This window comes from Canis aureus, chromosome 24 (assembly GCF_053574225.1).
Source record: "Canis aureus isolate CA01 chromosome 24, VMU_Caureus_v.1.0, whole genome shotgun sequence".
Classification (NCBI taxonomy): Eukaryota; Metazoa; Chordata; class Mammalia; order Carnivora; family Canidae; genus Canis; species Canis aureus.
Window position 1 is genome coordinate 49263803 of NC_135634.1, and position 26903 is coordinate 49290705.

General features: G+C 62.3%; 1 protein-coding gene across 3 annotated transcripts in view; it reads left to right on the forward strand.

Moving 5' to 3' along the window:
- Positions 1 to 20799, forward strand: part of MLPH (melanophilin) — a 48931-nt gene extending 28132 nt beyond the window's left edge. Inside the window, exons 7-16 of one of the 3 annotated variants that reach the window (XM_077869349.1) lie at positions 736 to 852; positions 1939 to 2140; positions 4143 to 4288; positions 10473 to 10658; positions 10892 to 11077; positions 12414 to 12506; positions 13046 to 13117; positions 14845 to 14899; positions 16678 to 16781; positions 17602 to 20799. In XM_077869349.1, the coding sequence (XP_077725475.1) occupies positions 736 to 852; positions 1939 to 2140; positions 4143 to 4288; positions 10473 to 10658; positions 10892 to 11077; positions 12414 to 12506; positions 13046 to 13117; positions 14845 to 14899; positions 16678 to 16781; positions 17602 to 17628 (1188 nt within the window). In that variant the 3' untranslated portion in view covers positions 17629 to 20799. The remainder of the gene's footprint in view (positions 1 to 735; positions 853 to 1938; positions 2141 to 4142; positions 4289 to 10472; positions 10659 to 10891; positions 11078 to 12413; positions 12507 to 13045; positions 13118 to 14844; positions 14900 to 16677; positions 16782 to 17601) is intronic. The other 2 variants (XM_077869350.1, XM_077869351.1) reach the window with 2 other exon arrangements.
- Positions 20800 to 26903: the final 6104 nt, after the last annotated feature.

The following is a 26903-nucleotide window of genomic DNA, read 5'->3' on the forward strand; positions in this document are numbered from 1 at the left end:
AGCAAAGCAAGGCCCAGCATTTCTGGGTGGGATGACGGAAGGGGGCAGGTTGGGGCAGGGGTGGATGATGAGTTTAGTCGGGAGACACGGGGAGGATGCTGGGGTCCTTGAGACTCGGCACCGGCCAGATCTGGCCAGTCTACAGCAAGAAAATTGTATTCCTGCCACTCTGAGCTTGAAGAGTACTAGCCAGTGTCCGGAACATTCCCTATGCGATACCTTTAAAGGATCAAGATCGTCGTTGGGGAGGATTTCAGTGGGCTGGTGCTCTTCATCTGAACACCAGGGAGCTCTCCTCCAAGTCTGCATCCCTGTACGGCGGTAGGCCCCTCATTTGCATGAACCGCCCCCCCCCATATGCACCTCTGAAGGGAGAGAAGCAGCCATCAGCCCCGGAGAAGACCGCCGCCCCCTCCCCGGCCCCCCACCGACACCCGGAGGCCTCAGCACTCCGGGGCCTGTGTCCTCAGCACTTCTGAGCAGCCGCATGCCCCTCGGGCCGAGCAGGTGTTTCCTTCTGCTCTAAGAGATGCTGAGGATGCAGATCTTGCAGGGAATTCGGGGCAGGGGGGCCTCTGGACCCCTTGGAGCTCCTTCGGATTTGTTTCTAGTGTAGGAGGTAGATGAGCCCCTGGGGACGCCCCCCTCCCGCTGCCCAGGGCCGAGGAGCCCCCGGTCCTCTCTGTGAGGCTGACTCTGACTCTCCTCCTCTTGCCCCTGCCTGCACCTGTGAAGAAAAAGCGCCTCTCCTTCCACGACTTGGACTTTGAGGCAGACTCTGACGACTCCACTTGGTCTGGAAGTCACCCCCCCCACTCGTCCCCAGTCTCAGTGGCCACAGACAGCCTGCAGGTCAGTGGGCTCATTTCTGGCCCCCCAGCCTTCCCGGGATGACCTGAGCGACAGGTACGTGGGCCCCAGGTGGGGGACGGGGCGCTCTGGGAAGGAGTCCGATGGCCATATCAAGCTTCGGGGCACGACAGGCCGGGGGAGAGTCAGGGTGAGGGCACAGGGTCCAGAAGCTTCTCACTCCCCATCTCTGCAGAGACGGGGCTGGCAGCTTGGAGAAGTGGTGTACGGGATGGGAACGTGGGAACCGGGCTGGACAGATGAGGGGCCCAGGGATTTCGGGGTGACTGCCCATCCCAGGAATAAGGTTTCTACCCCGTGACTCGGGAGGGCAGGCCCGAGGACCGGCGTCTGCTCTGGAGTCAGGGCCTCACGTGTGCCTGGATGTCCATGCAGTGGCACCAGGCCAGAGCTGGGGTGGGGATGCCTCTGCCCAGGCGGATGCACAGACCACTTTGGGGGCAGCGGGCTGGCTCCCCAGACGCCTTTGGGCCACAAGACCAGCCCCTGCGGTCTCCACTTCCCGTGGCCTCCAGGGCCTGACGACTGCTTCCTTCCTGTCCCACTCACGCTGGAAAAGAGCCCTGGAGCATGTGGCTTCCAGGAGCCCTCTGCACCTTGTTTCCTTGGGGACAATGGCACAAGAGAGAGACCCCGGCGGGTAGAAGAGGTGCTGGGGCGGCACCCAGGGGCCCCCGGGAGCCCCACCCACACTCCCACTCGCTTTTCTGGGAGTATTAGGGTGTACACAGAACAATGCATTCCCCAAAAACAGTCACCTCCCCATCGGCCTCCTTGGGGCTTTGGGCTGCAGCTGAGTCGGAGCCCCCGAGGCTGTCAAGTGGGTCTCAGGTCCCTCGTGTGATGAGTGGCCTAGGGCATCGGGAACCTCAGCCCCCCACGGACGCATGATGCAGAGTAGTCAGCAAGCGGGTTCAGCGGGATTTCTGAAAGCAAAGGGCAGTGAGTTGCGAGGGGCCGGAGCTGAGGGGTGTCTGGCGTTTGCTCAGATGATGCCTGGAAACCCTCGAGACTGGGACTGGGAAGGACCCACGTGCCAAGGAGCTGACCCTCCTCGTAAAACCGCAGGTCCCGTGTGCCCAGGCCCTCACGCATGGTCCTCGTGCAGAGGACGCCTCCCAGGAGGTCGCCGTCCTGGAGGAGGCGGATGTTGATGCCGCTGGGTGCCGTGCGCATCCAGAAGAGCAGATGGACAGCCTCTCACCTGCCGGACGGGACGCCCTCGCCGAGCCCTGCCTCCCTGCGGGGTCCTGCAGCACAGCCGCAGCTGGTAGGTCCCTCGATGGGCTCTGCGGGGGAGAAGGCCGGGGAGGGGGGTCCTGCCTGTTGCCCCGACGGGTGCAGACGCGCTGGCTCACTCATAGCAACCCCTGCCTTCACTCTGACTGTCCAACACCCGCCGTCCTGGTGGACGCCATCCACACCTGCCCCCACCCCCCCGTCCCCGCACCCACCCCACCCCGACCCCGGAGCTGGGTGCTTCTCTTGTAATCCTCAGAAGTTCCAGCGCTAATGCCTCAACTGGCCGCACAGCTCGCTGCGGCCTTTAGGGAAGATCCTGAACTGGTTTGTAGGGACAAGCAGGTGTCCCTGAAGGGATTAGGATCACCGGTCACCTGGACCGCCCATCGTGATCGAGGACCGGGCAGCTCCAAACCTGGGGGGATGGCTCCCCTGGCCCGCCGTCGGCTCCTAGCTGGGAATCGGGAGGCCTGTGTGTGCCGAGAACCTGGATTTGCTCGGTTTAATCTCATTGGCAGACAGTGTGCTTCATAATGAGGTCCTGAATCCTGTGCCCTGTGGGATGGTGGGTTCAGGAGTTCAGAGCCCCTACTGATGCGGGAGCGGAGCAGACCGCAGAGGCAGCCCGCCGTCCCGCTAACGAGCCGGGGGCCAGCTGCCCGGAAATGTGGTTAAGACACCGTCTGCCAGGAAATCGGTCCACTTTCCGTTTTTCCTTTTCATTATATCCTAGGGGCCATAATCTCATGGTGCACAGGGCAGTTAGGATGCTGGAGGCATTTCGGGGGGAACATGGGGCTTTACTGCCCCCCGAACAGTGAATAAGTGAATCTACATCGAACAAGTCATAGGATGGGGATGTGCACAGACTTCATGCCCCCCTCCCTGCCGCCACCGCCGTGACCTCTCACCACCCTGAGCACCGGACTGTGGGGCGGCGGGCAGGGCGGGGACAGAGGCCCAGGGAGACGGCCGGCGCGGAGTTCCGAGCCCAGCCATTCTGCCCAAATAGCACAGTCTCCACCTCATCCCTTAAACTGGGGGCATCTCCCAGTGACCTGTCGGGGTTTGACGGGCAGCGCCGTCCTTCAGGGTGCCTCAGACAACCTGCAGGTGCAGCGGGACGCGGCACGCCCCTCGACCAACCCGCTTAGCCGTCGTGACTCAGTTTCTCCTCTCTGCGAAGAGGGGTTACCGCGTAACGGGCGGCGTGCTCATAGGCACCGCGTGGGATCGTAGGATCACAACCGTATCGGCTTAAAGCCGCGCATGTCCACCCTGTTGCCGTGGGCTGGGAGTCCGGGCAGGGCCGCACTGCGCCCTCAGCACACGGCGTCCCGGGCTGGAACCCGCGTTTCACGGGGCCGGAGTGTCCCTGGCGCCCGGGGCCCTCCTGGCAGCTTGTTCAGGGGCTCAACAGGACTCGTCGTGCCCGTGGAGTGCAGAAGTCGCTGTGCGCGGTGACTTCCTGCCGCAGGAGCTCCCGGGCGGCACCACCCGGCGAGGGTCACCCCTGGACGCAGCTCCTTGTCCCCCACTAGGTCCCGGCGTGGCCGGGCACCGTGCCATCCAGGCTGCCTGGAGCCCCGGGAGGGACCTCTTGGGGAGGCCGTGGGGACAGTAAGCCCCCCGCAGCCGGAGCCCAGGACAAGCATTTCCAGGCCCACGGGAGGGGACCCGTGCCCACAGAAGGTCTGGCGTGAGAAAAAGCCCATAGTGACGAGTGGAAGGACTTCCTAAAGTCACCTCTGCTCGTGGAAGCTCCCGGGGGCCCCGTCCGCCTGCCCCGAGCAGCAGCCCCGGGGTGCTGTGAGCCTCCTGCGCACACGGCTGTCTCCCTGCGGCCCACCGAGGCTGCGCCTTGCCTGAAGCTCCACCCGCCTTTGCCTTAAGCTCTGGGCTCCCCCTCCGCAGGGGCCACCGGCACGTCTCGGCGGCTGTAATCTCTCCTTTTTCTTTATCGGGGAAAGCGTGTCCACTGGCTTTCCGCTTTTCGCTCTCAATAAGTCGAACCCACTCTCACCCCAAAGGGACGCACGCCATCGGGAGGGAGCCCCTCCGCTCCCAGCATCTGGCCGACGCGGACATCTCCGTCTCCGAAGACGAGGGCACCGGGGCTCCGGGCACCACCTCTCAGCATCCCCGACGGGGAGGCCACACTCCGGCTGAGAGCCAGGTAAGGCCGAGGGCCAGGTAAGGGCAAGGGCCAGGTAAGCGCAAGGGCCAGGTAAGGCCGAGGACCAGGTAAGGCTGAGGGCCAGGTAAGGCCGGGGGCCAGGTAAGGTCAAGGTCCAGGAAAGGCCGAGAGTCAGGAAAGGCTGAGGGCCAGGTAAGGCCGAGGGCCAGGTAAGGCGTCTGGGAAGCTCCTCCTTGCAGCCGCTTGGGGAGGAGCCTTTTTAGCTTAACATCAAGTCCTGGTGGAGAAATCAGAGCCTTCAAAATACCTCAAGTATTGAATTTAAAACCCTACATTTGCACAAACCGACGTGCGTTGCGGTATCATCAAAATATCCATCGTTTCGTTGAAGTGAAATCCACACAATATAAAATTAGCCATTGCGAAGCGGACGCTCGCTCGCACTTAGGACGTTCACAGTGTCACGCAGCCGCCACCACGAGGGTCCCACCAAAACGCCATCGCCCCAGAGGGAAACTTCCCATTAGCGTCGCTCCCCGCCCCCTCCCCCCAGGCCCTGGCCGCCACCAGCCTGCTTCTCTCGTCTCCTGGATTTGCCCTTTCCGGGCTTTCCACGTAGACAGAAGCATCCCCTGCAGGACCTTCCGTGCCCGGCTCCCTGCGCGCAGGAATAGTGCTTTGAGGTCCGTCATAGTCTAGCTTGTGTCACCGCTTGGCTCCTTTTGATGCCGGTATTCACTCTCCACTCCAGCAAGTATCCTCAGGTCACCTACAAGAGGAGGACATGCTCCACTGCTTTGTACCTTCAGCAGACTTTACGCAGGTTTTAAGAAAATTTAGAAGATGTAACACCTGTTAAATTAGTGAGACCCCTTCACACTGAAGACTCCGATTTAGGGAATAAATCACAAGATTCCTCTGAGTGCCCCAGGTTCCCTTCACGGAGTTGAAACCGTGGTCCCGTTTGCAGATAATTGGCTTAGGTCTGAGCAAGTACACGGTACCGGGGGGAAGGCGACAGTGCTTTCTAGGAGGAGAGCAGGACCACCAGGTGGATACAGACGCACCGACCCCAGTAAGGCCTGACTGCCACGGAGGGGGAAGTGGGGTTGGGGCTGTTTGAGAGTGAGGAACCCAGAGACAGGACACCGAGCGGAGAGCCCCTGCTCCGGGTGGGGGAGCCTGAATGTAGCTCAGCCAAGGCGGGTCTCGGGCACGTTTGTCTGCACCCGGAGGTGTGGCACAGAGCTCCTCCCGGGACCCTCCCCATGGGGTGGGGGTGTTGGAGGGCCGGGGGATGCACCCATGGAGCCTCCCCAACGGGGACGGAGCTCTGGGCCGTCAGGTGGAAGGGCTCACCAATATCCAGCGTGTCCAGAAAGGGCGGGAAGCAGCTGCTAATGTGCAGTGGTGCTTTGCTGCAGTTGCACAGGCAGACGGGGGGACAGGGGGCCCGCGGGGCGGCAGGGGGCTGGAGCTGGGAGGGGCTGTCTGCAGGGAGCTAGGCCTTGCCCGCCCCGTACCACTGTGTGCGCCCAGACCACCCAGAGGAGCACGGCCGACACCCCCCCCCCCAGGCCTGGCTGGCCCTACACCGGCACTGCCCGGGGCCATCGGTGACCAGGGGGGTGGCCCAGTGGGGCCCAGGTTTGCTGAGCGCTCTGTCCCCATCAACCCGAGCAGCAGCGGATGTGCCCGCGCGGGCCAGGACGTGCACGAGGACGGCAGGGGCGGCTGAGGGTGAGTCTCAGCCGACGTAGGGCAGGTTACAGGCTCTGCCAACCTCCATCCTCCCCCGACCCCAGGAAGTGAGCTGCCAAAAACAAGCAGCAGGCTTGCAGGAGGAGCCCGCCCTTCCCGCGTGGCTTTTGAGGAACCGGGGTACGTTTTTTTGTTCTAAAGTTGGTTGGGCTGAAAAACGTCAGCAGGACAGAATTGTGGAGTCTTTGGGCTCCGCGTCTGTCTCCCTGCCCGGAGTCCGTGCCCGCAGGCACAGCTGCCTCTCCTTCCTGGCATGTCACCCTGAAGCATCCTGCAGGAGGAGGTGTGCTCGCCCTTTGTCCTGAGCACGGCAGGGTGGGAAAGGCCCTGAGAAGGTCTGCAGGGGAAAGCCGTCTACCGTTCTGCACCCAGGGTGGCACTCGCTTCTTGGGGCCTGACCCCCCCCCTTTTACCGAATAGTGAGGAAAACACTACACGGGGAGGTGACCTTTGATCAGACCGAGGTGAGGCCCCCGGGAGGGCTGGGGCGGTGGTGGAGGTGCAGTAAGGCCCGGGCAGGGACCTCCCAGGGCAGGCCAGAGCCATGGTGGGCAGAGGAGCCCCGGTCAGAAGACGGGGGATGAAGACTAGAATTGTCCATTTGCAGAAAATTTAAGAGGTGGCAACTTTAGTAACATTCAGTAAAACCTGTGCCCTGGCATCCAGCCCTGCAGGTACTAGCTGCCCCCGCCCTGTGAGTACCTGCTGCCCCTGCCCTGAGGGTACCCCCTGCCCCTGCCCTGAGGGTACCTGCTGCCCCTGCCCTGAGGGTACCCCCTGCCCCTGCCCTGAGGGTACCCGCTGCCCCTGCCCTGAGGGTACCCACTACCTCTGCCCTGAGGGTACCCCCTGCCCCTCCCCTGAGGGTAGCCACTGCCTCTGCTCTGCAGGTACCTGCTGCCCCTGCCCTGAGGGTACCCCCTGCCCCTGCCCTAAGGGTACCTGCTGCCCCTGCCCTGAGGGTACCTGCTGCCCCTGCCCTAAGGGTACCTGCTGCCCCTGCCCTGAGAGTACCCGCTGCCCCTGCCCTGAGGGTACCTGCTGCCCCTGCCCTGAGAGTACCCACTGCCCCTGCCCTGAGGGTACCTGCTGCCCCTGCCCTGAGGGTACCTGCTGCCCCTGCCCTAAGGGTACCTGCTGCCCCTGCCCTGAGAGTACCCTCTGCCCCTGCCCTGAGGGTACCTGCTGCCCCTGCCCTGAGAGTACCCGCTGCCCCTGCCCTGCAGGTACCTGCTGCCCCTGCCCTGAGGGTACCTGCTGCCCCTGCCCTAAGGGTACCCGCTGCCCCTGCCCTGAGGGTACCCGCTGCCCCTGCCCTGAGGGTACCCGCTGCCCCTGCCCTGAGAGTACCCACTGCCCCTGCCCTGAGGGTACCTGCTGCCCCTGCCCTGAGGGTACCTGCTGCCCCTGCCCTGAGGGTACCTGCTGCCCCTGCCCTGCAGGTACCCGCTGCCCCTGCCCTGAGGGTACCTGCTGCCCCTGCCCTAAGGGTACCTGCTGCCCCTGCCCTGAGGGTACCCACTGCCCCTGCCCTGAGGGTACCCGCTGCCCCTGCCCTGCGAGTACCTGCTGCCCCTGCCCCACCGGTACCCCCTGTCCTTCGAGCCTCCTTAAACAGTTCTCATCTCTGACTCCACGTCCACCAACGTCTCACCTTGCTTGTGTCCTGTGCATCTTTGTGTAAAGGCAAGTGGGCAGCCCGCCCGGTGCACCATTGAAAACCAGGGCAGACTCTTACAGCGGCCCTGGGGAGGGCCCCCGGGAGTAAGGGAGGAAGCCCCCCCCCACCTGCCCACCCTCAGAGACGGCTTCTAAACCCAGACCGACAGACACACCCTGGGGAGGGGGATGAGAGTTCTCCAGAATGACGCCGTGTCGCGCCCGTCTGAATGTCCTGCTCTTCCCTGTTGCCTGGCTCCGCGCTTGTAGTCAGGGTCAGGACTTCCTGGATGAGGGCTGCTCGGGGGAGGCTCATCTACAATTGCTCACACCAGAGCCCCGCACAGCATGTGTGCGAAGGGGCTTCCGTGGGGCTGGGTTCCAGAAGGCCGGGAAACCCAGCCCTGGCATGCCCCCCCTCCCGTGGTGGGCGTGGGCCCGCACTCCCAAAAGCCCCCCCCAAGGCCATCGGTGCTGTGCTCAGCCTGCAGACGCTGACTCGGTTTCCCCGCGGAAGCCTCACCCGTGCCAGGTTATGGTGGTTCATTTCAATCCACAGCCTAGGTCTGTTCCCAATTTAAAAATGGTAAATTTTGGTTTGGTTGCACGCAAGCTGAAAGCACCAGGAGCTCATGCCCGGTTTTCTGTCGGCGTGTGTCTAAGTAAGGTGGGAAGGCTCACAGTCGGAGCTCACACGGGGCAGGCGCCAGTGCCGAGGTGGTTGCCGCTTTGGGCAGAAAGGACAGGGCCACCAGCTTCGTGGAGGTCGCTCACGAGGACCTGAGAAGCAGGCGTTCTGCTTGGGGTGGGAGGGGCAGTGCCTTGATACCAGATGGAAAACCATGGTGGTGGTGTATTTACCGTGTCCGCGCCGCCCTGGGGCCCTCCTGCCTCCTCCTCGGAGCGCCCAGAGCTGCCAGGGCCTGGCTCAGGGCAGCACTGGACCCGCAGCTCATGCCCGGGCTGCTGCCCGCCGCCCTCTCCCTTCTCTGTGGCTCCCTGCCGCCCCTGGCTCCTGCCTCTCCTCCAACCCCAGATGAGAGCTCTCCAGCTCCTTGTCCTGGGATGCTTTTCTTTCCTTTCCATGCTCGAGAGGACATTTGACAGGGACAGTGCCGGGCGCTGGCTGGGGTCTGCAGTGACAGCCACGTGTCCTGCACGTGCAGAGGCGGTTGGTGAGCCTCCCCCCGCCCGGTATCCATCGCTGCCTCTGGACTCCCCGGGTAGCCAGAGGGGGGCTCGATGACCCTCAGACAGAGGGGGGCTTGATGACCCACAGCTGGGCGAGGGGCTGATGACCGGCAGGAGGGGGACGGGGCTTGATGACCCGCAGCCAGAGAGGGGGTTGGGTGGATGACCTGCACCCAGAGGGGGGCTCGATGACCCGCAGCCAGAGGTGGGGGAGGCTCAATGACCCACATCCGGGGGGGGACAATGACCCATAACCGGGGGGGAACCCGATGACCTGCAACCAGGGGGGCTGCTCGACCCACAGCCAGAAGGGGGCTCGATGACCCACAGCCAGAGGTGGGGGAGGCTCAATGACCCACATCCGGGGGAGGGGACAATGACCCATAACCGGGGGGGGAGGGACCCGATGACCTGCAACCAGGGGGTGGCTCGACCCACAGCCAGAGGGGGACCCAATGACCCACAGCCAGAGGGGGGGGCCTCGATGACCCGCAGCCAGAGGGGGGGCTCGATGACCCACAGCTGGGGGGGGGACTCGATGACCCTCAGCCAGGGTCAGGGGGAGGCTTGATCACCGTCAGCCAGAGAGGGGGCTCAATGACCCGCAGCCGGGGGGGGCCGATGACCCGCAGCCGAGCCCCTCGTGTTGACGTTTCCCGGCTCTCCGTTCTTCTTGGGGCAGATTCGCCCCCTCGGAGCCCGGGTGCGTGAGGATCGAGCTAATTACCTGCCGAACAAAGCAGGAACATCTCCCCGCTCCCCAAGTGCCATTTCCCTTTGAAAACAAGCGAGCCACAGAGGACGTAATGGCAGGAAAGACGCCTCTGCTGTGCTTGGAAGCAGAACGGAGGCATCGATTTTTCTGGGTCCCGACCTGGGCGCCGTGGACTCCGGTGACTCAGGGGAAGAGGAAGTGGTACTTCCAGTCACTGGGAGGCTGTTACCTGGTGCCTCCAGGCCCACGGTGACCCAAGGCCGCGGCCAGCTAACGACTCGTAGTTCGAGCAGCCTGGCACGATCGATCCGCGCCTTCCTGTGCCCGTCAGGAGCGCCGGTGACAGCGGCTGCCCGGGGGTAATGACGCGTCCGACGCCCGTCAGCTTCGGCGTCGCTGTCACCTCCCGCCCCCGCCCTCTCTTCTGGTCCCACTCCCAGCTTTCACTTGGTGTTCCAGAACTCTCGGGCATCAAAATGGGCTTCAGGGCCGCCCGCCCCAGGTCACGTGACCCGTGGTGGGGGCCTCGGCTTTCCTGCCACTGCTTGGGAATCTGGTGCTTGTGCAGAGCTGGGCTGCTGACGGCGGGGGGCACTCCCTCGGCTCGGGGACCCCATCTGGGGTCAGAGGGAAGAACTGTTGGTGGTGAAAGTGTCCACGAAGGAGCGCTCAGTGTCTCGCTCACCGTGGGTGGGCCTTGGCCTGGGTGGCGTCGGGATCGGCAGGTGTGCCCCGCCGCCACCCCTGCAGAGCCTGGCTCCTGAGCCCGGGACTGGCCCAGCAGGAGCTCTTCGGGCCAGCTCCTCTGGGCAGTGGCCGCGGACCCCTCCCAGAGCCCCCCTGCGGCCCGGTGCCCACGGATGACCCGCTGAACGCGGATCTCCTTGCCCGCTGCAGTGTCTCGCCGGCCGCGAGCCCACCGACGCCGACAGAGAAGAGGAGACCCTCAGGAGGAAGCTGGAGGAGCTGACCTGCCGCGTCAGTGACCAGGGCGCCTCGTCCGAGGAGGCGGGGAGCGAGGAGGAAGGGTCAGACCTGGCCAGGAGCCCCTCCTCGCAGGACCTCCCCAGGGCAGCCCCGGAGGTGAGGCGCCCCGGTGGGCTCTGCGGGACCTGGGCAGAGGTGGGGCCAGGCGTCCAGAGGTTGTGACGAAGCCGCTGCCCCCACCCGTGCCCCCCCCCCAGGCAGGCAGCCCACCCCCGGTGGGCCCTGGGCCCCCACAAGAGCGGCAGCGAGTGCCCAGCCCCCCGGGCCCACAGGAAGGGGTGTCTCTGGGATGGGCCCGTCTTGGGGAGGCCTTGCCGTGTCTCCTGCAGGTGGTCACGTTCCATGCTTCCCTGTCCCAGGTGTGCGCGGCTGCGGGCCAAACGCACGGACGGGACACGACCCCCTGGGGCCCTCGGGACCTCGTGCAGCCCGGCAGGACCACAGACGAGGAGCTGCTGCAGCTGGAGGACAGAGTGGCCCTGACGGCCTGTGAGGTCCAGCAGGTGGAGAGCGAGGTAGCACCAGCCCCAGGGGCAGGGGCTCCCGGGAGGAGGAGTGGCGGCCGTGGACAGTCCACCCGCAGCTCCGGAACAGGAGCTTGGAAATGCCCGCCCGCCTGCAGCCTCGGTGAGAGGCAGGCGGGCAGGGTGTTCAGCCCCGCGGGCATGATGCTGACGCGTGCCCTGCCCAGTCTCAGGACGCGGGGGCTTCTCCAGAAGCAGGCTCAGGTTTCAGGACAGCCCCCGGGGGTGGGGGGGCTCAGGACCAGACTCTGACCCGAGGGTCACCCTGGGAGCCCAAGCGTGGGCCCAGGACCTGAGTTCCGGTGAGCGTTGTGTCCGTAGTCTACAGAGGTCAAGGACGGAGCCAGGGCCCCTCGGGGACAGCCTAGGTGACTGGGGACTGCTCCCCCCTGGGGACCCGTGGAGAAGAGAGGGTCTGCCCCTCAGGCTGCAAGGGGAGCCAGCACCCACGGCCCATTCTCGCTTCTGCTCCTAAGCAAGTGCCCACAAGGAGTGAGGAGCACGTCACCTGAGCTGTGCACCGAGCACACTCATCAGGGGGGGACAAGCCAGCCTGACAGCCAAGGAGCTCGGTTCTTAAAGAGAGCTGTGCAGACAGGAAGTGAGGGTGGCTCAGTGGAGCCCCCAGGTGGGCTGCCCAGGAAGGGATAGGACAGGAAGAAGGCAACACACATGTGCAAAGGTCCTGGGGTGGTCTTGAACTTGGCATGTTCGGGAACAAGCAGTGAAACCCTGAGCCAGGGGCAGAGGGTGTGAGGGGGGAGAGGGTGGGAGGCAGGTCCGAGAGGAGGGTGGGGAGCCATTGGAGGGAGCAGAACAGGGGGCCTTGTTTCTGTTTCTAGAAGTTTCCTCTGGCTGCCATGGGAGTCGGGGGTGGGGGCCCATTTAAAATGATGCCAGAAAAAATAATAATAAAATAAAATAAAATAAAATAATAAAATATAAAATAAATAAAATAAAATAAAATAAAATAAAATAATAAAATAAAAAAGTAATGCCAGAGGCAGACGCCGACCAAGTCTTTGCCCGTCAAGTGTAGCCCTGTCCCTTAGAGCTACAGCGATGCCGACCCCAGTCGCTGCCCCTCCTTCCATCCCTGGTGGGAACCAGAATTCCTAATGGGCCAGAAAGTGTGCAGGGCCCCCCTCCCTCCCACCTGGGGCGACCTGCAGCAGCCCCCTCCCCGGCAGCCACGTGTGACAACGGGCTCCCCGGAAGCGCATCCGCTGGGACCCCCGTCTTAAGGGAACCGTAACAATGCAGGCGAATCGGCGGCTGGGTCGGCACATCTGAATGAGGTCCGCCTGTCTGTCCCTCTTTCTGCCAGGTGTCCAACATCAAGTCCAAGATTGCGGCCTTGCAGGCTGCGGGGCTCACGGTGAAGCCCTCGGGGAAGCCCCGGAGGAAGTCCAACCTCCCGGTGAGTGCGGGCGCCCAGCGCGGGGGCTTTGTGCCCGGAGACCGGCCAGAGCGCAGGCCCACCCGGTGGGCCTGGAACCAAGAGGCCGCCGCCTGCCCCGCCAACCCATGGCCGGCCCGGGAGCTGTGCCCCGCCGGAGTTCTGGCTGAAGAAATGCTTTTTAAGGCGAGCTTGGCCTTTCCTGTGAGAACTTGGGACGCATGCACACGGCCTCAAGTCCAAAAGAAGCAGCCTGAAGGGTGGCGTCCTGCACGTGCCGTCAGAGCTGGGCGCGACAGGAAGAGCAGGTCGGGGGCGGGTCTGGGGCCAGTACCTGTCTCCCCAGATTCGGGCTGGGGTCCCCAGGCAGGTCATGCCGGTGGGGTAGCCTGGCAGGCAAACAGAGGGTGGTCCCAGGAGAGCCCCCGGAGGTCCAGCCGCAGGGGATACACGGCGGGGCCAGTGTTCTGGGAGGACGGCCGTCCTTCTGTCCCGCGGGCCCACCTGTGACGGGGTTGGACAAGCAGCAAGCAGGTACAGGCTTCCTCCTTGTCCTCCAGATATTTCTTCCCCGACTTGCTGGGAGTTACGACCAGAGGCCTAAGGATCCGAATGCAGAGCCTTCGGACGAGGTACGTGTCATTCCAAGAGGAAGGCTGGCGCAGCTCTTCCAGAAGCGTGACGAGTCCCGGGAGCGGTGGGGCTGAAATGTGCCCTGTGTAAGCTCGGCCAGCCCCGCAGGGGACCCCAGGGCGTCCCCAGAGGCGTGCGCTGAGACGGGGCTGGCATCATCGTGTTGGGGAAATCCAGGAAAACCCAGCTGGGGAGGCAGGACGGTGGGCAGAGGCCTCGGCCTCAGCCTTGGCAAACCCCACGCACGGTGTCTTTGGCTCTGGGTAAGGCAGCGGGAGTGGTTCAGCATGGGGGTGGGAGGCCGCACGACCCCTCCTCGCCCGTCAGTCACAGACCACCTCACTCCGGGCTCTCCCCCGTGGCCCTGCACAGGCAGGCGGGCTCCAGCGGCCTGGGGTCGGCCCCCGGGAGGTGCAGGTGTCAGCTGTGGCCGCGTGGGCATGAGGAGCCAGCGTGCCTGCAGGGGCACCGGGACGGGGGTGGGTCTGAGACGGCGGCCCCATCCCTGCGTGCAGAGGAGGTGCCGGCCCGGGAGGGAGCCTGGTCTCCGAGGCGTCAGGGGTACCACCCCCATGCCCCAGGAAGAGCAGCATCTCTTACCCGTCCTGCCTGCTGCCTTGTGCCCCTTCGGAGCCACAGCGAACCCTGGTCACTCCTGTTCATCGTGCAGTGACGCTGGGCAGCTCTCTACAGTGTAAACAGTGTTTTTCCCCTCCTTCCATTTGGGGCTGACAAACCTGGCGAGTGAGCGTTGGGATTAACCCTGTGGCCCCCATGAGCAAACCGGGGCTCGGGGAGCTGGACTTACTTGATGGAGATCACGCAGGCCACGCGTGATGGAGGGATGTCGGCCCCGGCACCCTGGCCCCGGTGCCCAGGCCCCGACCTCCCGCCCTGCTCCCGGGGCCGTGGTGCTTCTGACCTGCTCGGGGAGCCCCAACCCTGGAGGCCTCTGCATCAGGTCCCCGGGTGCAGCCCACAAAACACGCCCGGCAGGACCCCAGGGAGACGCTGGGCACTTTCCAGGGGAATTCCAGGCCACCTGCTCCTGCCCGAAGAGGCAAAACAGGGAGCGGACGATCCGCGTCGTCACAGGGAGGCAGTCCACGGGACAGTGAGAGCGAAGGGGCCTCAGCCACGAGAGCCGGGGACATGCGAGGAGCGGGCGGTCGTCCAGTATCCCCGAGAAGGGGCTACTGGCCCATTTTCCAGATGAGTTCAGAGAGGACACGCAGGTCGTCCACGTCACCCCGCGGGTGGTGACACCCCCAGGTCTGCGGGGCTGAGAGCGTGCTGTCCGTGCCTCCCACCCACGGGGGACAAACGGAAGCACCTCCTTTATGCTCTGGCACTGGGCGCTTCTTTCACTGATACCACATATTTTAACATTGACCAATGTTCACATACTGCCAAAGGACAGACAGCTGACCTGGTTCACTAGAGTCCGGAAGAACCCCGGGAAGTCCCGGGTTAGCTCCCAGTGTGGCTAAGAATTACAGCAATTTTTTTTTAAAGATTTTATTTATTTATTCATGAGAGACACAGAGAGAGGCAGAGACACAGGCAGAGAGAGGAGCAGGCTCCCTGCAGGGAGCCCGATGGGGGACTCCATCCCAGGACCCTGGGGTCAGGCCCTGAGCTGAAGGCAGATGCTCAACCACTGGCTCAACCCAGGGGCCCCAGAATTGCAGCAATGTCATGAAGCCCAGAGACTTCTTTCTTCTAGGTGACTGCGCCCTATCTCCTCAGAAGGAAGTTCAGTAATTCTCCGAAAAGCCAAGGTAAGAGGGAGCGGCTCCCCTCGTCCCCGCAGGGTTTTCCACACCCTGCGCCGCCATAAGCTGGTCTAATGCGGTACGCAGCTCCCCACCTTCTCATGCGAAGCACAGAACGTGACCTAGTGTCCCTCTGTGTCTCCGTGTGACAAGGACACAGACCTTGTTCCGGGCAGAAAGGCTGGAAGGCCTGGCTGCCTCGTGCACGGTGCACAGCCGGGCCGGCGGAGAGCCGTGTGCTCGTGCGTGGATCCCCTCGCAGCCCGGCAGCGGGTCACCAGAGGGAAGCAGCCCCCTTCCTAGGTCAGGGCCCAGTCCCCCCGCTGCTCCGTCAGCCCTCTAAGCCCCGGTGGCGTGTCCCGTCATCCCTGCGTCGGAGCTCTGTCCTCACCACCCATCGTGACTGCCAGGGCCCCGGCACAGCTCTGTGTCCCTCCTCTGCTCCCGAACAATCGTTGGCCCCCGCCTGCCTGCAGAATGAGTAGGATTTCTTAGCACAGCCCTCCAGACGCTCACTTCCTGCCCCACGCAGGGCCCTGGGTGGACGGCACACACCTTGCAGGCCCCTGGGGACTCAGAGCTCTGTGCAAACACGCACTTCCGTACCTTTGCCTGGGCCGGGCCTCCTGCCCAGAGCTCTTCTCGATCCCTTCCCCGACGGCCGGGTGCAGTGTCCCCCCTCAGAGGTTCCCCACCACTTCCAGAATGTTTTCCTCCACCTCCTCAGGGCACGTCTTTGCACACCCCGGTGTGCACCCAGCTCCCCTCCCTACCAGCTCCCTCTCTGCACCCCTGAGCTCCCTGTACCCCGAGAGGTCAGCCCAGAGACAGAGCTGGTCCTGAGGCCCATTGAGGGGAACCCGTGACCCAGGGCCACCAGCCAGGGGACGGACTTTGCCAGTGGGGCCAGCTGCCACGGGGTGGCCAGGAGGTTTCTGGAACGCACGCACTGGCGCTTGGGGAGCTTCCCGGAGGCCTCGTGGCTGAAACCCAAGTGAAGGCTCCCGCTCACAGCAGGAGGACAGGGGTGAGCCCCTTGCCCTCAGAGGCCGCTCACCCGGTCCCGGGCCTGGATACATCACCTCCCCAGGCCCCCCCAGAGCTGGCAGGCTTTCCCACGGAGGCTGGTGGCCTGCACCCGCCTTTCCTGCCACCATGACCCGCCTCCACGGAGTGGCTTCTCATCCCGCGTCCCCAGGCCCACCACCCCCAGGGACAGGTGGGGAGGGCCAGGGGTGTCCTCCCTCCCCACCCCGGGATCGCTGGATCAGCAGTCCCCTCAGTAGGGTTGGGTCCCGGAGCAGGAACAGGTGGCAGATCCTGGCCCCGCGTGCCCTGCCCGGAACGGAGCTCCTCAGCTCCCCTGGCAAGATGCGTCACGCAGCCCTAGTTGGCGGCTTCCGTGGCATGAACACCTGCACCTGGTGGATTTGCAGCCACCGCCGCGACGTCACGGAGCCCGGGGCTGGGAGGGGGAGACGGGCCCAGCACCCCCCCAGGGAGCAGGTGCCAGGCCTCAGGCAGGCAGACAAGGCCGCTGGCCGCCCTCCCCTGGGATCCACTCGCTGTGGCCACAAGCGGTTGGCTAGGATGTGAGAGCGAGGGTTGGGAGCTGTGAGGCCCCGCGGCCCACGGCATGTCACAGAGTAAAGGAAAGGCAACGGCGCTTGCTGTTTTGCCGGAGGGAGCCTTTCCGACGGGACCGTGAGGCTCGCTCCCAGGCTGCGGATAAAAGTGGAGCCCACGGGGTGCACACGTCCCTAACCGCTTCCCTGCCCCCGAAGGTAGAGCCGCCGACTCTGCTCGGCCGTCGGCGTCGGCGTACCGCGGATCCCTGACGCAGAGGAACCCCAACAGCAGGAAGGGGGTGGCCGCCCACAGCTTCGCAGTAAGCTTTCCTCTTGCTTCCTGAGGCGCGGGCACCTCGGTGGCCTGGCGGGTTTACGTGGTGACGGTGACGTTAGGACCCCAGAGCACATGGGGGGTGGGGGTGACTGGGTGATGGGCACTGAGGCGAGCACTTGACGGGATGAGCGCTGGGTGTTATTCTGTATGTTGGCAAATTGAACACCAATAAAAAATAAATTTATTAAAAAAAAAAAAGACCCCAGAGCACAGACCGGGGGAGCACTAACAGGTAAAATCGGCCAAAGATTTAAAGGAAAATTGAAAACATTTCTTAAAGGTACCAGAATGTACCAGTGGCAGGGGCCACTGCTCATCCTGGGGTGGGTCTTGGCTTGGGGCAGAGGACACCCCGGGAGGGGACAGTCCATGGGCAGGGAGGACACCCAGGGAGGGACAACCCACAGACGAGGAGGACACTGGGGAGGGGACAGCCCGTGGATGGGGACGTCACCTGGGGAGGGGACAGCCCACGGACACCCAGGGAGGGAACAGGCGCCCCGACAAGGGGATGCACGTGGGGGGAGACGAGAGGATAGAGGTGCCCGCAGGCCCCACCTTAACTGACGGCGGCGGCATGACCGTGGCCGGAGCTCTGCCGTCCCCACCCAGGGCTGATGACTGTCCCGGAGGAAGTTGCCAGCGGGGACTTGAGAACTGACGGGCTTTCCGATTAGAATATCCCTCCCCGCGCTTCAGAGCCTGAAATTCTCACTCTCGTCCGTGCACCCTCTGATGAGGGAGTGGCCAGTGCACACAACTGTGTGTGTGTGTGTGTGTGTGTGCGTGTGTGTGTCCCGCAGAAGCCTGTGATGACCCAGCAGCCCTGAAGGGGCCCGACGGAGCCACCCGGGCCCGCCTCCCGTCTCCCTGCACCTCAGCTCGTGCTCCTCCACCCGCCCTACACGTCGTGCTGCGCACAGTCCGGGGGACACGGGACAAGACGGAGCCCCGTCCGAAAGCGAGCCCTCCTGCGAGGTGACAGCGCTCCAGACCCGCCGCTACCCCCCACCCCTGCTCCCTGACGCCCTCGGCCACCGCCCCTGCCGGCCTGCCCGATCCCTGAGAAACGCCGAGGCTGACGTGGCTTTCCTGTACGACGGCGTTCCACGCACGTATTGAAGGCCACGGAGAAGAATGCTCCAGCCTGATCTTTTGTCCGTTTCCGAGCCGGCCTGGCCAGAGTGGGGCTGGCCTCGCGCAGCACCTGCCGTGTGCTCCAGCCTGGGTGGGAGCGGGGCAGGCGTGCGTGTCCCCGTGAGTGCGCGTGCGCTGTCGGACCGGGCAACTGCGCATCGAGGCGGGCGACGGAACCCCTGACCAGCCGACCTCCCCGCCCCCTTCTGCCCTCCGTTCTGTGAGGCCACCTGGGATTCACAGACCGGGGGCAACCCCGCTGCGGTCCAGGACACAGCACGCACAAGGCAGCAGGGGAGCCTCGGATCCATGTCGGGGGGCGGAGGACCTGCTGGGGAGGCGGGCAGCAGGGTGGGTTCCAGCCTGGCGCTGTCACTCGTGCAGGGGCCAGCCTGTGGGACCGAGAGGCCAGGACCAACTAGGGATGCCCGCTAGCCACCTGCCATCAGCTCTGGAGGGGCCGAGTCCTCCTCCACCTGGGGCAGCCTGGGAGTCAGAGTTGCCTCTGGGTGACTGGGTGGCTCATCCGGTTCTAAGGGGAGCCCACGGGGACCCTGGGGGGGGGCTGCCTCGGAACATGGTAATTGTAATTGCACACGCCCCTCCCCCCGGCTGCACATTGTGACCCGCCCCACGGGGACTCCTGTGTGCAATCTTGGCTTGAATTTAAGCCTATTTTGTGGACGAGGACACGGAGCCCTGGGTGCAAGGCAGCGTCCCCCTGGAGCGAGAGCTGACCGCGGGCACAGCTCCATGCACCCCCCCCTCCCCGCGCCCACCCAGGACCCCGAGCCTTGCACCTCCACCGAGCCCCAGGTGCAGCCGCCACCGGGCTGGCCCACGGGCTTCGGGAACCAGCTTCTGGGTGGATCCGGCTGCCGGGGCTGCCGGGGTGTGTAGAAGAGACAGGTCTGACACCCCTGCTCCGGGCGGCCACCTGGCTCCTGACCCAAAGCCGAGTGATGGAAGGCGTCCTACAGACGAAAGGGGATCCGTTTCTTTGTTGGCGCGCCCCTCCCTGTTCACAGAGTACCTTAAAGTCGGTGCGAGTTCACAGGAGTCCGAGCAGTGAGTCTGCTGGCCCTGGGTGTGTCCCCGAGGGTTGACAGTGGGTCCCCAGTTTACCTGCTCGTGTCCCAGAACCTCACTAGCCAGGCTCCTCCCTGGCTGATCTGAGCTCCGAGAAGCTCAAACTCCCAGCAGCCGGGTGTCCCCTGTCAGGGTGGCCTCGAGGGGCATATGAGCTGTCATCGGCACCTTCGGACACGTGCCTTCACTCCCTCAGCGGCCCCGCACCGAGACCCGACAGTGCGGGAGGCTGGGGGGGGGGGTCCTTCCCCGCCCCTGCCCTGGTCCCGCCGGCCCAGCCCCCCACTCTGGAGCTCCTTCTCCATCCCCATCTCGCCCCAAGGCCTCGGGCCCCTGGACGTGTGGCCGATTCCACCCCAGAGAGCAGCCACCACCACCGCCTCTGGGGCTCAGAGTCACCTTCCAGCTGAACTTGGTCTCACGCCCCAGTTGCTTGCTGTGCCCTCTAGTGTCCCCTCCAGCCTTCCAGGGGCTCCGGCCACGGCTCGCTCGCCTTCGCCCCCACCTCCTGTCAGGAGAACGTGGCTATTTGGAGTGTATCTTTAGGCCAAACACTTCCACTCGGTTCTTTTCCACGATGTCTGGGTCTCGTTGCTCGTGCGACACATCTGCCCGTGTCTTGATAAACCCAGGAGCTGGGTCTATGCCTGTGTCACGGTGCATCAGTGCCGTCTGTGCTCTCGGGAACCGTGGGCCATTGCTCCATGGACACCTTCGTCGTGACTTGTGACAGCGTCCTCAGGGAGCACTGGCTGCTTGGGCTGCCGTTGTGGGGGGCAGAGGGTCACCGTGAGCCCCACTGCCCAGACCCCTTGCCTTCCAAACAAGCCCCTGGGAAGCTTGAGAAGACCCGTCCCCCGAGCCTGGGGGCCACCAGGCCTGACAGTTTTGAGGGGGCTGCTCCCAAGGCAGGCCAGCCCCACCTCCTTTCTCCAAAGTCCCCGTTGCCCCTGCGTCCTCCCGAGGACACCTGCCCCATGGCCCAGGCCTGAGTCCATGGATCGGGCCACATCTCTGTGCTTCCTTGTCTGTGATGCTTTTGTGCTACAACACAGAGTTGGGTCATTACCATCTGACCCCGTATGGGACAAGGTTGCCGACTCCCGGCCTGGGCCCTTGTCCCGGCTTCTGCAAGGGGCCGTCCCCAGGCAGCGGCTGGCAGGGCGAGAGGAGCACACCAGCTTCCTCCAGTCCGGCCCCCGCACGGTCCCCTACCCAGCCACCCTGCCCACTCCACAGCCCTCCACCCCTGCACTCCATCCCCGGCTTGTGCTGGGAGAGGTGCGGCACCCACGCCAGCGCGCACCGTCTTGGCAACCGGGATGCATTGCATCCTGGAACAGGGGGTGGCAGCCAGCCCAGACCTCGAGGGGCCCCGGGGCTGCTCCTAACAAATTCTCACCCGCCAGCAACGGACCGTCTCAGGGTGGAGGCCGGAAGTCTGGGATCGGCGTGTGGGCAGGCCCTGCTCCCTGCAGCCGCTCTCGGAGGGACTCCCTTCTCTGCCTGCCCGAGCCTCGGGGGCCCCCGCCGTCCTGAGCCTGTGGCTGCAACATCCCGCATCCTGAGCCTGTGGCTGTGTCATCCCACGTTGTGGCCCCGTCCTCACAGGACCCACTGTGTCCGCGTCACATCTCCCTCTGCCCTTCTCTTACAAGGATGCTCATCCCTGGATTTGGGACCCACCTCAGTTATCCGGGGTAATCTCATCAGACATCTTCACCCTCCGGACGTGTACAAAGACCCTTTTTGCAAATAAAATCACCTTCCCAGGTTCCAGGCTCTGGAATGAGAGTTTGGGGAGCCACCATTCAACCCCCTGTAGCTAAGTTGGGAAACCTATTATGATCCGCTGACAGAGCGGACTCCCCCCCAATTACCACCACCATCCAGACCCCGAAAGGGAGCTCGAGGCGACACTCGCAGGCCAGCGGCCGCCTCCCCAGCCTCTCAGGGAGCCCCGGGCGCAGTCACATGCTTCACCGGAGTGCCGCAGGGGCCCAGGCGACAGGCCACCCTCCCCGTCCCGTCCAGTGGCCCTGCCACACTGCCCCTTGCCCTCCCGACCCCCGTCTTCACGGAAACCCCCACCCCACGGCTATCCTTACTTCACCTGGTGCAGACTCAGCACCCACTGCCCCACTCGAGGCCAGAGCACCTGTTTTGTGCAGTAAACCCCCAGTTCCGCCAGTTCAGGGAAGAGAGACTGGGAGGGGGTAGGCGAGCACCTGTGGCCGTGACCAGACATGATGCCCCGGGGCCCGGCCAGCACTGACACAGTGGAGAGCTTCGGGTACGACGTGCATGGGGCCTCGCCAGGTAGTAACTTGGTGGCCCAAGCGCCGGACTAGCCTGCAATGGCCTACCTGGGGCCCAGGGCAGCACCCGGCACGGACACGCAGCAGCCAGACTGCCCGTTCACGGGGCTGCGGACGTGAGTGACCATCTCCCCGAGGCAGGGCCCCGGATAACTAAGGTGGGTCCCAAATCCAGGCAGCCAAGCATTCCGCAGACAGACGGGGCAGGCTCCCGTGGCGGCACGCTGGCAGGTTCAGGGTGCCCCCCCGAACCGCGCACCCCTGGCTGGCCTTCCAGGGCTCCCACTACTGCTCACGCTCCAGACAGGACCCCGAGGCTGCATCCCCGGGGGGGGGAGGAGGGTGCTGGCGCACGGGGAGGGCTTCCCTGGGAATCACGCAGGCGGCAGAGACGAGAGTCAGCCTGTGTCCCCAAGGGCTGGCCAGGGGGAGGGTTTCCTGCCACCTCCGAGTGGGACCCTTGCCGGGCTGCTCCCCATGCAGGCCGTCACTCGAGCTAGGACCTGAATCCACCATGCTTTGCTGGGAGGCAGGTGCCCGCGTCCTCAGGAGATACGGGGCGCCCACGCCGACAGCTGTGCTCTGGCTCCCGTGGCATCAAGTGAGGGGGGATCGTTTTCGTAGTTCATTCCCCCCACACTACCTGTAAATTGCACTATTTGAAAGGCTTCTCCTGGGGCACCCGGGCGGCTCAGTCGGTCAGACCCCTGCCTTCAACTCAGGTATGATCCCACGTCGGGCTCCCTGCCTCGCCCTCTGCCTGCCACTCCTCTTGCTTGTGGTGTCGCTCTCTCTGTGTCAGATAAATAAATAAAATCTTGAAAGAAAGAATTCTCCTGAGTCCCTTTTTCTAGGAGATGGTCATTCGTGAGACACCTTCCCTGGAAGCTGAATAGAGACAGGCCAGGGACCCGTGACCCTGGGGCTCACCTGCTTCTAACCAAGAGCAGGAGAAGTCAGTGGTTTGATTATGACTCCAGATGGATATTAGAGTCAGCATTTAAAATTTCTCCCGAGTGGGGACAACCGGGTGGCTCAGCTGGCTAAGCATCTGATTCCTATTTTTTAGCTCAGGTCGTGATCTCAGGGTCGGGAGATGGAGCCCTGTATCGGGCTCTGTGCTGAGCGTGGAGCCTGCTTAGGATGCTCTCTCTCTCTCTCTCTCTCTCTCTCTTTCTCTACCCCTCTGCACTCACTCTCTCTCTTAAAAAAAATTAACTTAATTTTTAAAAAGTTGAAATTTCCCCAGACTTTTATTCCCCAGCAATCTTCTTTATTAGGGAAAAGAGAAAAATCTCCATGAGGAGGTGAATGCACGGATCCCCCGAGGATCTTCCATGGTTTAAAGTGAGCCAGGACCTAGCGTCCTATGCACTGGGGTCCAGGGCTGGTCCGCTCGGCTCCCGGCAGGTGGCTGGGGAAATACACAGCCTCCCAGGCTGTCCCCTGTGCATCAGGCCCCAAGCCAACCCCGGGCCAGTGTTCCTTCACCGCAGCGATACAGCAAGCCACGATTTCTGTCTCAGAGCACGGCGAGGAAGAGCCCACTTCTCAGGCGGCCCTGTGATAACTCACCCCAAAGGCACCATAGGATTCCTGTGCGCCTGCTTTCTGGTCCCCAGATACCTGGCATCCGGCACACGGGCCAGCCAAGTGACCTTTAAACGTGCCCCCGAGGCCCATAGCACCAGAGTTGTGTTTGCACGGAATTATTATTACCTGTGAGCTATCTTTGTGTTGTGTTGGGAAGAAAACAGAAAATGTAGATACACTAAGGAAACAAGAACAGTCAGCCCCGTCTCTCAACCAGCAGCCCCCGCCACCCCTACGGACATCCATCCGTACATTCGCTTTCAACTTAAAACTCCTGCAGGTGAATTCACCGGCGAGAGGTGAAGCCGCCTCTGGACGTTACCCCACTCCTGTGGCTTCTCAGGAAAGAGCTGGCTGGGGAAAGAAGGGTTTTCCCCTCTCCTGCTGCTGGATTCCCCTCCAGACGCCTGCAGCAAAGCCTGCCAGAGGCAGCCTCACAGGTTCCAAATAAGCCACATGCCCTCCAACCTCCCAAGTATGTCCACACCTGCAGCTCAGCGGTGCCCAGGCTCAGAGTCCCAAGGCCATGGTCATGCTGGAGACAGTAGCATTTGACTACATCCCTGCAAATGCTTGTAACAGCCGGTGATGGTCAGTCTTTTTTTTTTTTAAGATTTTACTTATTCATGAGAGAGAGAGAAAGAGGCAGAGACACAGGCAGAGGGAGAAGCAGGCTCCATGCAGGGAGCTCGACATGGGACTCAATCCCGGGTCACGCCCTGGGCTGAAGATGGCGCTTAACCGGGCTGCCCAATGGTCAGTCTTTTGTATCTACTTGACTAGGTCACAGTGCTCTGATGTTTGGCCAAACACCAGTCTAGATGTTGCTGTGACAATATTTTTTAGACGTGACTAACATTTGCGATTAGCTGCCTTTGAGTAAAGCAGATTCTCCTCTGCAATGTGGGTGGGCCTCATCTAATCAGTTGAAAGTCTTAAGAGAGCAAGGTCTCCCAAGAGGGAATTCTGTCCCAGGACTGGCTTCCAACTCTGGCTACAACATCATCCCTTCCTTGAGTCCCCAGCCTGTCATCTTACCCCGTAGATTTCAGGCTTGCCAGCCTCATAACCACAAAAGCCAGTTCCTTAATCCTCTCTCTCTCTCCACACACACACACACACTATTGGTACCATTTCTCTGGAGAACCCTGACTAATGCACGGTTCCCACATAAGAGCTGCGTCTAACATTTCCCACACTGGAAACTCAGAAACCAGCTGGATGGGAGTCAACGTGCAAGCGTTGGAGAACACCATTTCCGTTGACCGCAAACTCGATGCCAAGTTCCCAGAGCCGCTGCCTCTCGGGGCAGGAAGATGCTCCCACTGCTGCTCATCTCTCACTAAAACTTGATCCCTGCTCCCAGGAACTTCATTTCCCACATGACACATACTTTCTAACTTAAAGATGAGTCCTTTAACATGTTCTCAAGAATTTGGATTTTCAGTGGGCAGAAACATGAAGAGACGTTTCTCCAAAAGACCAAACTTTTGGACCTACATGTGTAGGTCTTCTTTGGAAGGTCTTCTTCTTCGTTGGAAGATCTTCTTCTTCCAACCTACATGTATAGGTCTTCTTTGAAGAAGATCTTCCAAAGAAGACCTACACATGGCCAACAGACACATGAAAAAATGCTCCACATCACCACTCGGCATCAGGGAGATACAAATCCAAGCACAACGAGATACCACCTCACGGCTGTCAGAGTGGCTAAAATTAACCACTCATGACGCAACAGGTGTTGGCGAGGATGCGGAGAAAGGGCAACCTTCTTACATTGTTGGTGGGGATGCAAACTGGTGTAGCCCCTCTGGAAAACAGGATGGAGGGTCCTCAAAAAGTTAAAAATAGAGCCACCCTGCGATCCAGCAATTCTGCTACTGGCTATTTACCCCCAAAGATACAAATGAGGTGATGAGAAGGGGCACCTGCACCCAGATGGAAAGAGCCCAGATGTCCATCGACAGATGACTGGACAAGGAAGATGTGGTCTATATCCCCACAATGGGATATTACTCAGCCATCAGAAAAATAAAACCTTGCCATTTGCAATGCCACAGATGGAAACGGAGGGTATTATGCTAAGTGAAATGAGTCAGTCAGAGAAAGACAATTTATGATCTCACTCCTATGTGGAATTTAAGAAACAAAACACATGAACACAGGGGAAGGGAAGGAAATATAAAATAAGACAGAAGCAGAGAGAAGGAGACAAACCATAAGAGCCTCTTAACTCTAGGGAACAAATAGGGTTGCTGGAGGGGAGGCAGGGAGGACGATGGGGTAACTGGGGGGTGGGCAGGAAGGAGGGCACGTGATGGGATGAGCACTGGGTATTGTACACGACTGATGAATCACTAGATTTTACCTCTGAAAATAATAATGCACCTTTGTTAATTAAATCGATTTTAAATTTAAAATATTTTTAGAAAAGAATTTGGGGAGTACCTGGGTGGCTCCGTTGCTTAAGCATCTGCCTTCAGCTCAGGGGACCTGGAATTGAGCCCCACATTGGGCTCCCTGCTCAGCGGGGAGTCTGCATCCCCCTCTGTCCCTCCCTGCTGCTTCTGCTCATTCTCTCTCTCTCTCTGTCAAATAAATAAATAAAATCTTAAAAAAAATAATTGGATGTTCAGAAGCCTTCTCTGTCAGAAGCTGCTTTGCTGTTGACCAGTGGCCCCATTCGCCACAGCCACTCTGCAGCTAGGACACTGGTGGCCCCTTCCTTCCAGAAGCTCTGAGGGAGACGCCGTGTCATCTTCAAGCCAAGCTCCTGGTGTCGGTCGCCAGTCCTTGGCATGTGCCCACATCGCTCCCCCATCTCTGACTCCGTCTTCACAGCACCTTGTCCTGCTGTGTCTCTGTGTCTGTCCTCTCTTGGACACCAATGACTGGATTCAGGGCCCACCTCACCCAGCATGACCTCAACTTCATGTGGTTGCATCTGCAAAGACCCTTTTTCCCCATAAGGTCACATTCTGAGGTTTCTGGCTGACACGAATCGTGGAGGGACACCGCTCAGCCCGTTGCACCATTGCAGTCCAAAGGTCAAGCCCCGGAACAGCCGCCCGTCATCGTGCTACCTGCCGGGTATGCCCGGGAATCCACCGTGTTGAGGGTAAAAGTTCAAAGATCTCAAAACCATCAAGCTCCTTCCAAAAAGTGGGATCCTCTTCCTCGTGCTAACATGAAGAACGAGGAGGGGAGAGCTCCTCCCGAGGTCCTTCGATGTGGGGCTCCCCTAATAGCAAGGAGCAGAAGCCACTCAAATGGGCGCAAGTGAGATGGAGAGGGAATGAGACCCGGGGTGCTCTCCTTCAGGATGGTGGGAACCCAAGGCCCAGCCCGGGGGTGGCCGGTGCTCAGGGGCGGTTATGCCCCTGTGACCTCTTGGAGGCATCCCTTGTGACCGTGAACCACTCACTGGACTTCACGGCAGGTGGCCCAGCGGCCTCTCCTGGCCCGGTCCTGAGTGTTCCCCTGCCGTGGTCGTGGCTCACGGCTCCAGACACAAGGAGACAAGCGTGCAGGGCCGGGTGCGTCCCAGGTGCTGGCCATCCCAGGGGGACGGGGACCGTCCAGATCCACATGAGGAGCCCCCCAGCTCGGTTAGCAGGGGGAGCAGGTCATGTGATCCCACACATGGGTCACAGCGACCGCCTAGGTTTGGGCCTCAGAAACCAGACTACGGTCTCTGCACCAGGGTCGGAGGGCCTCCCTCTAGGGCGCACCTTCCGCCTACACCTGTAAGGAGTCGACTGCCTGCCAGCCACCCGGGGGGCCCAACCCAGCCCGCGGCCTGGTTTCGTGAAAGTCCGCCTCAAACATTCACGTTCCGGTCACCTGTGGCTGCCACAGAGACTCTGGCCCTCGAGGCTGAGGAGGGGTGCCAAGCCCTGACAGACCACGGTGTGCTGTGGGCAGGGGGCAGGACAGTGCAGGGGTTTGAGCTCTCGTGTGCAGGGCGG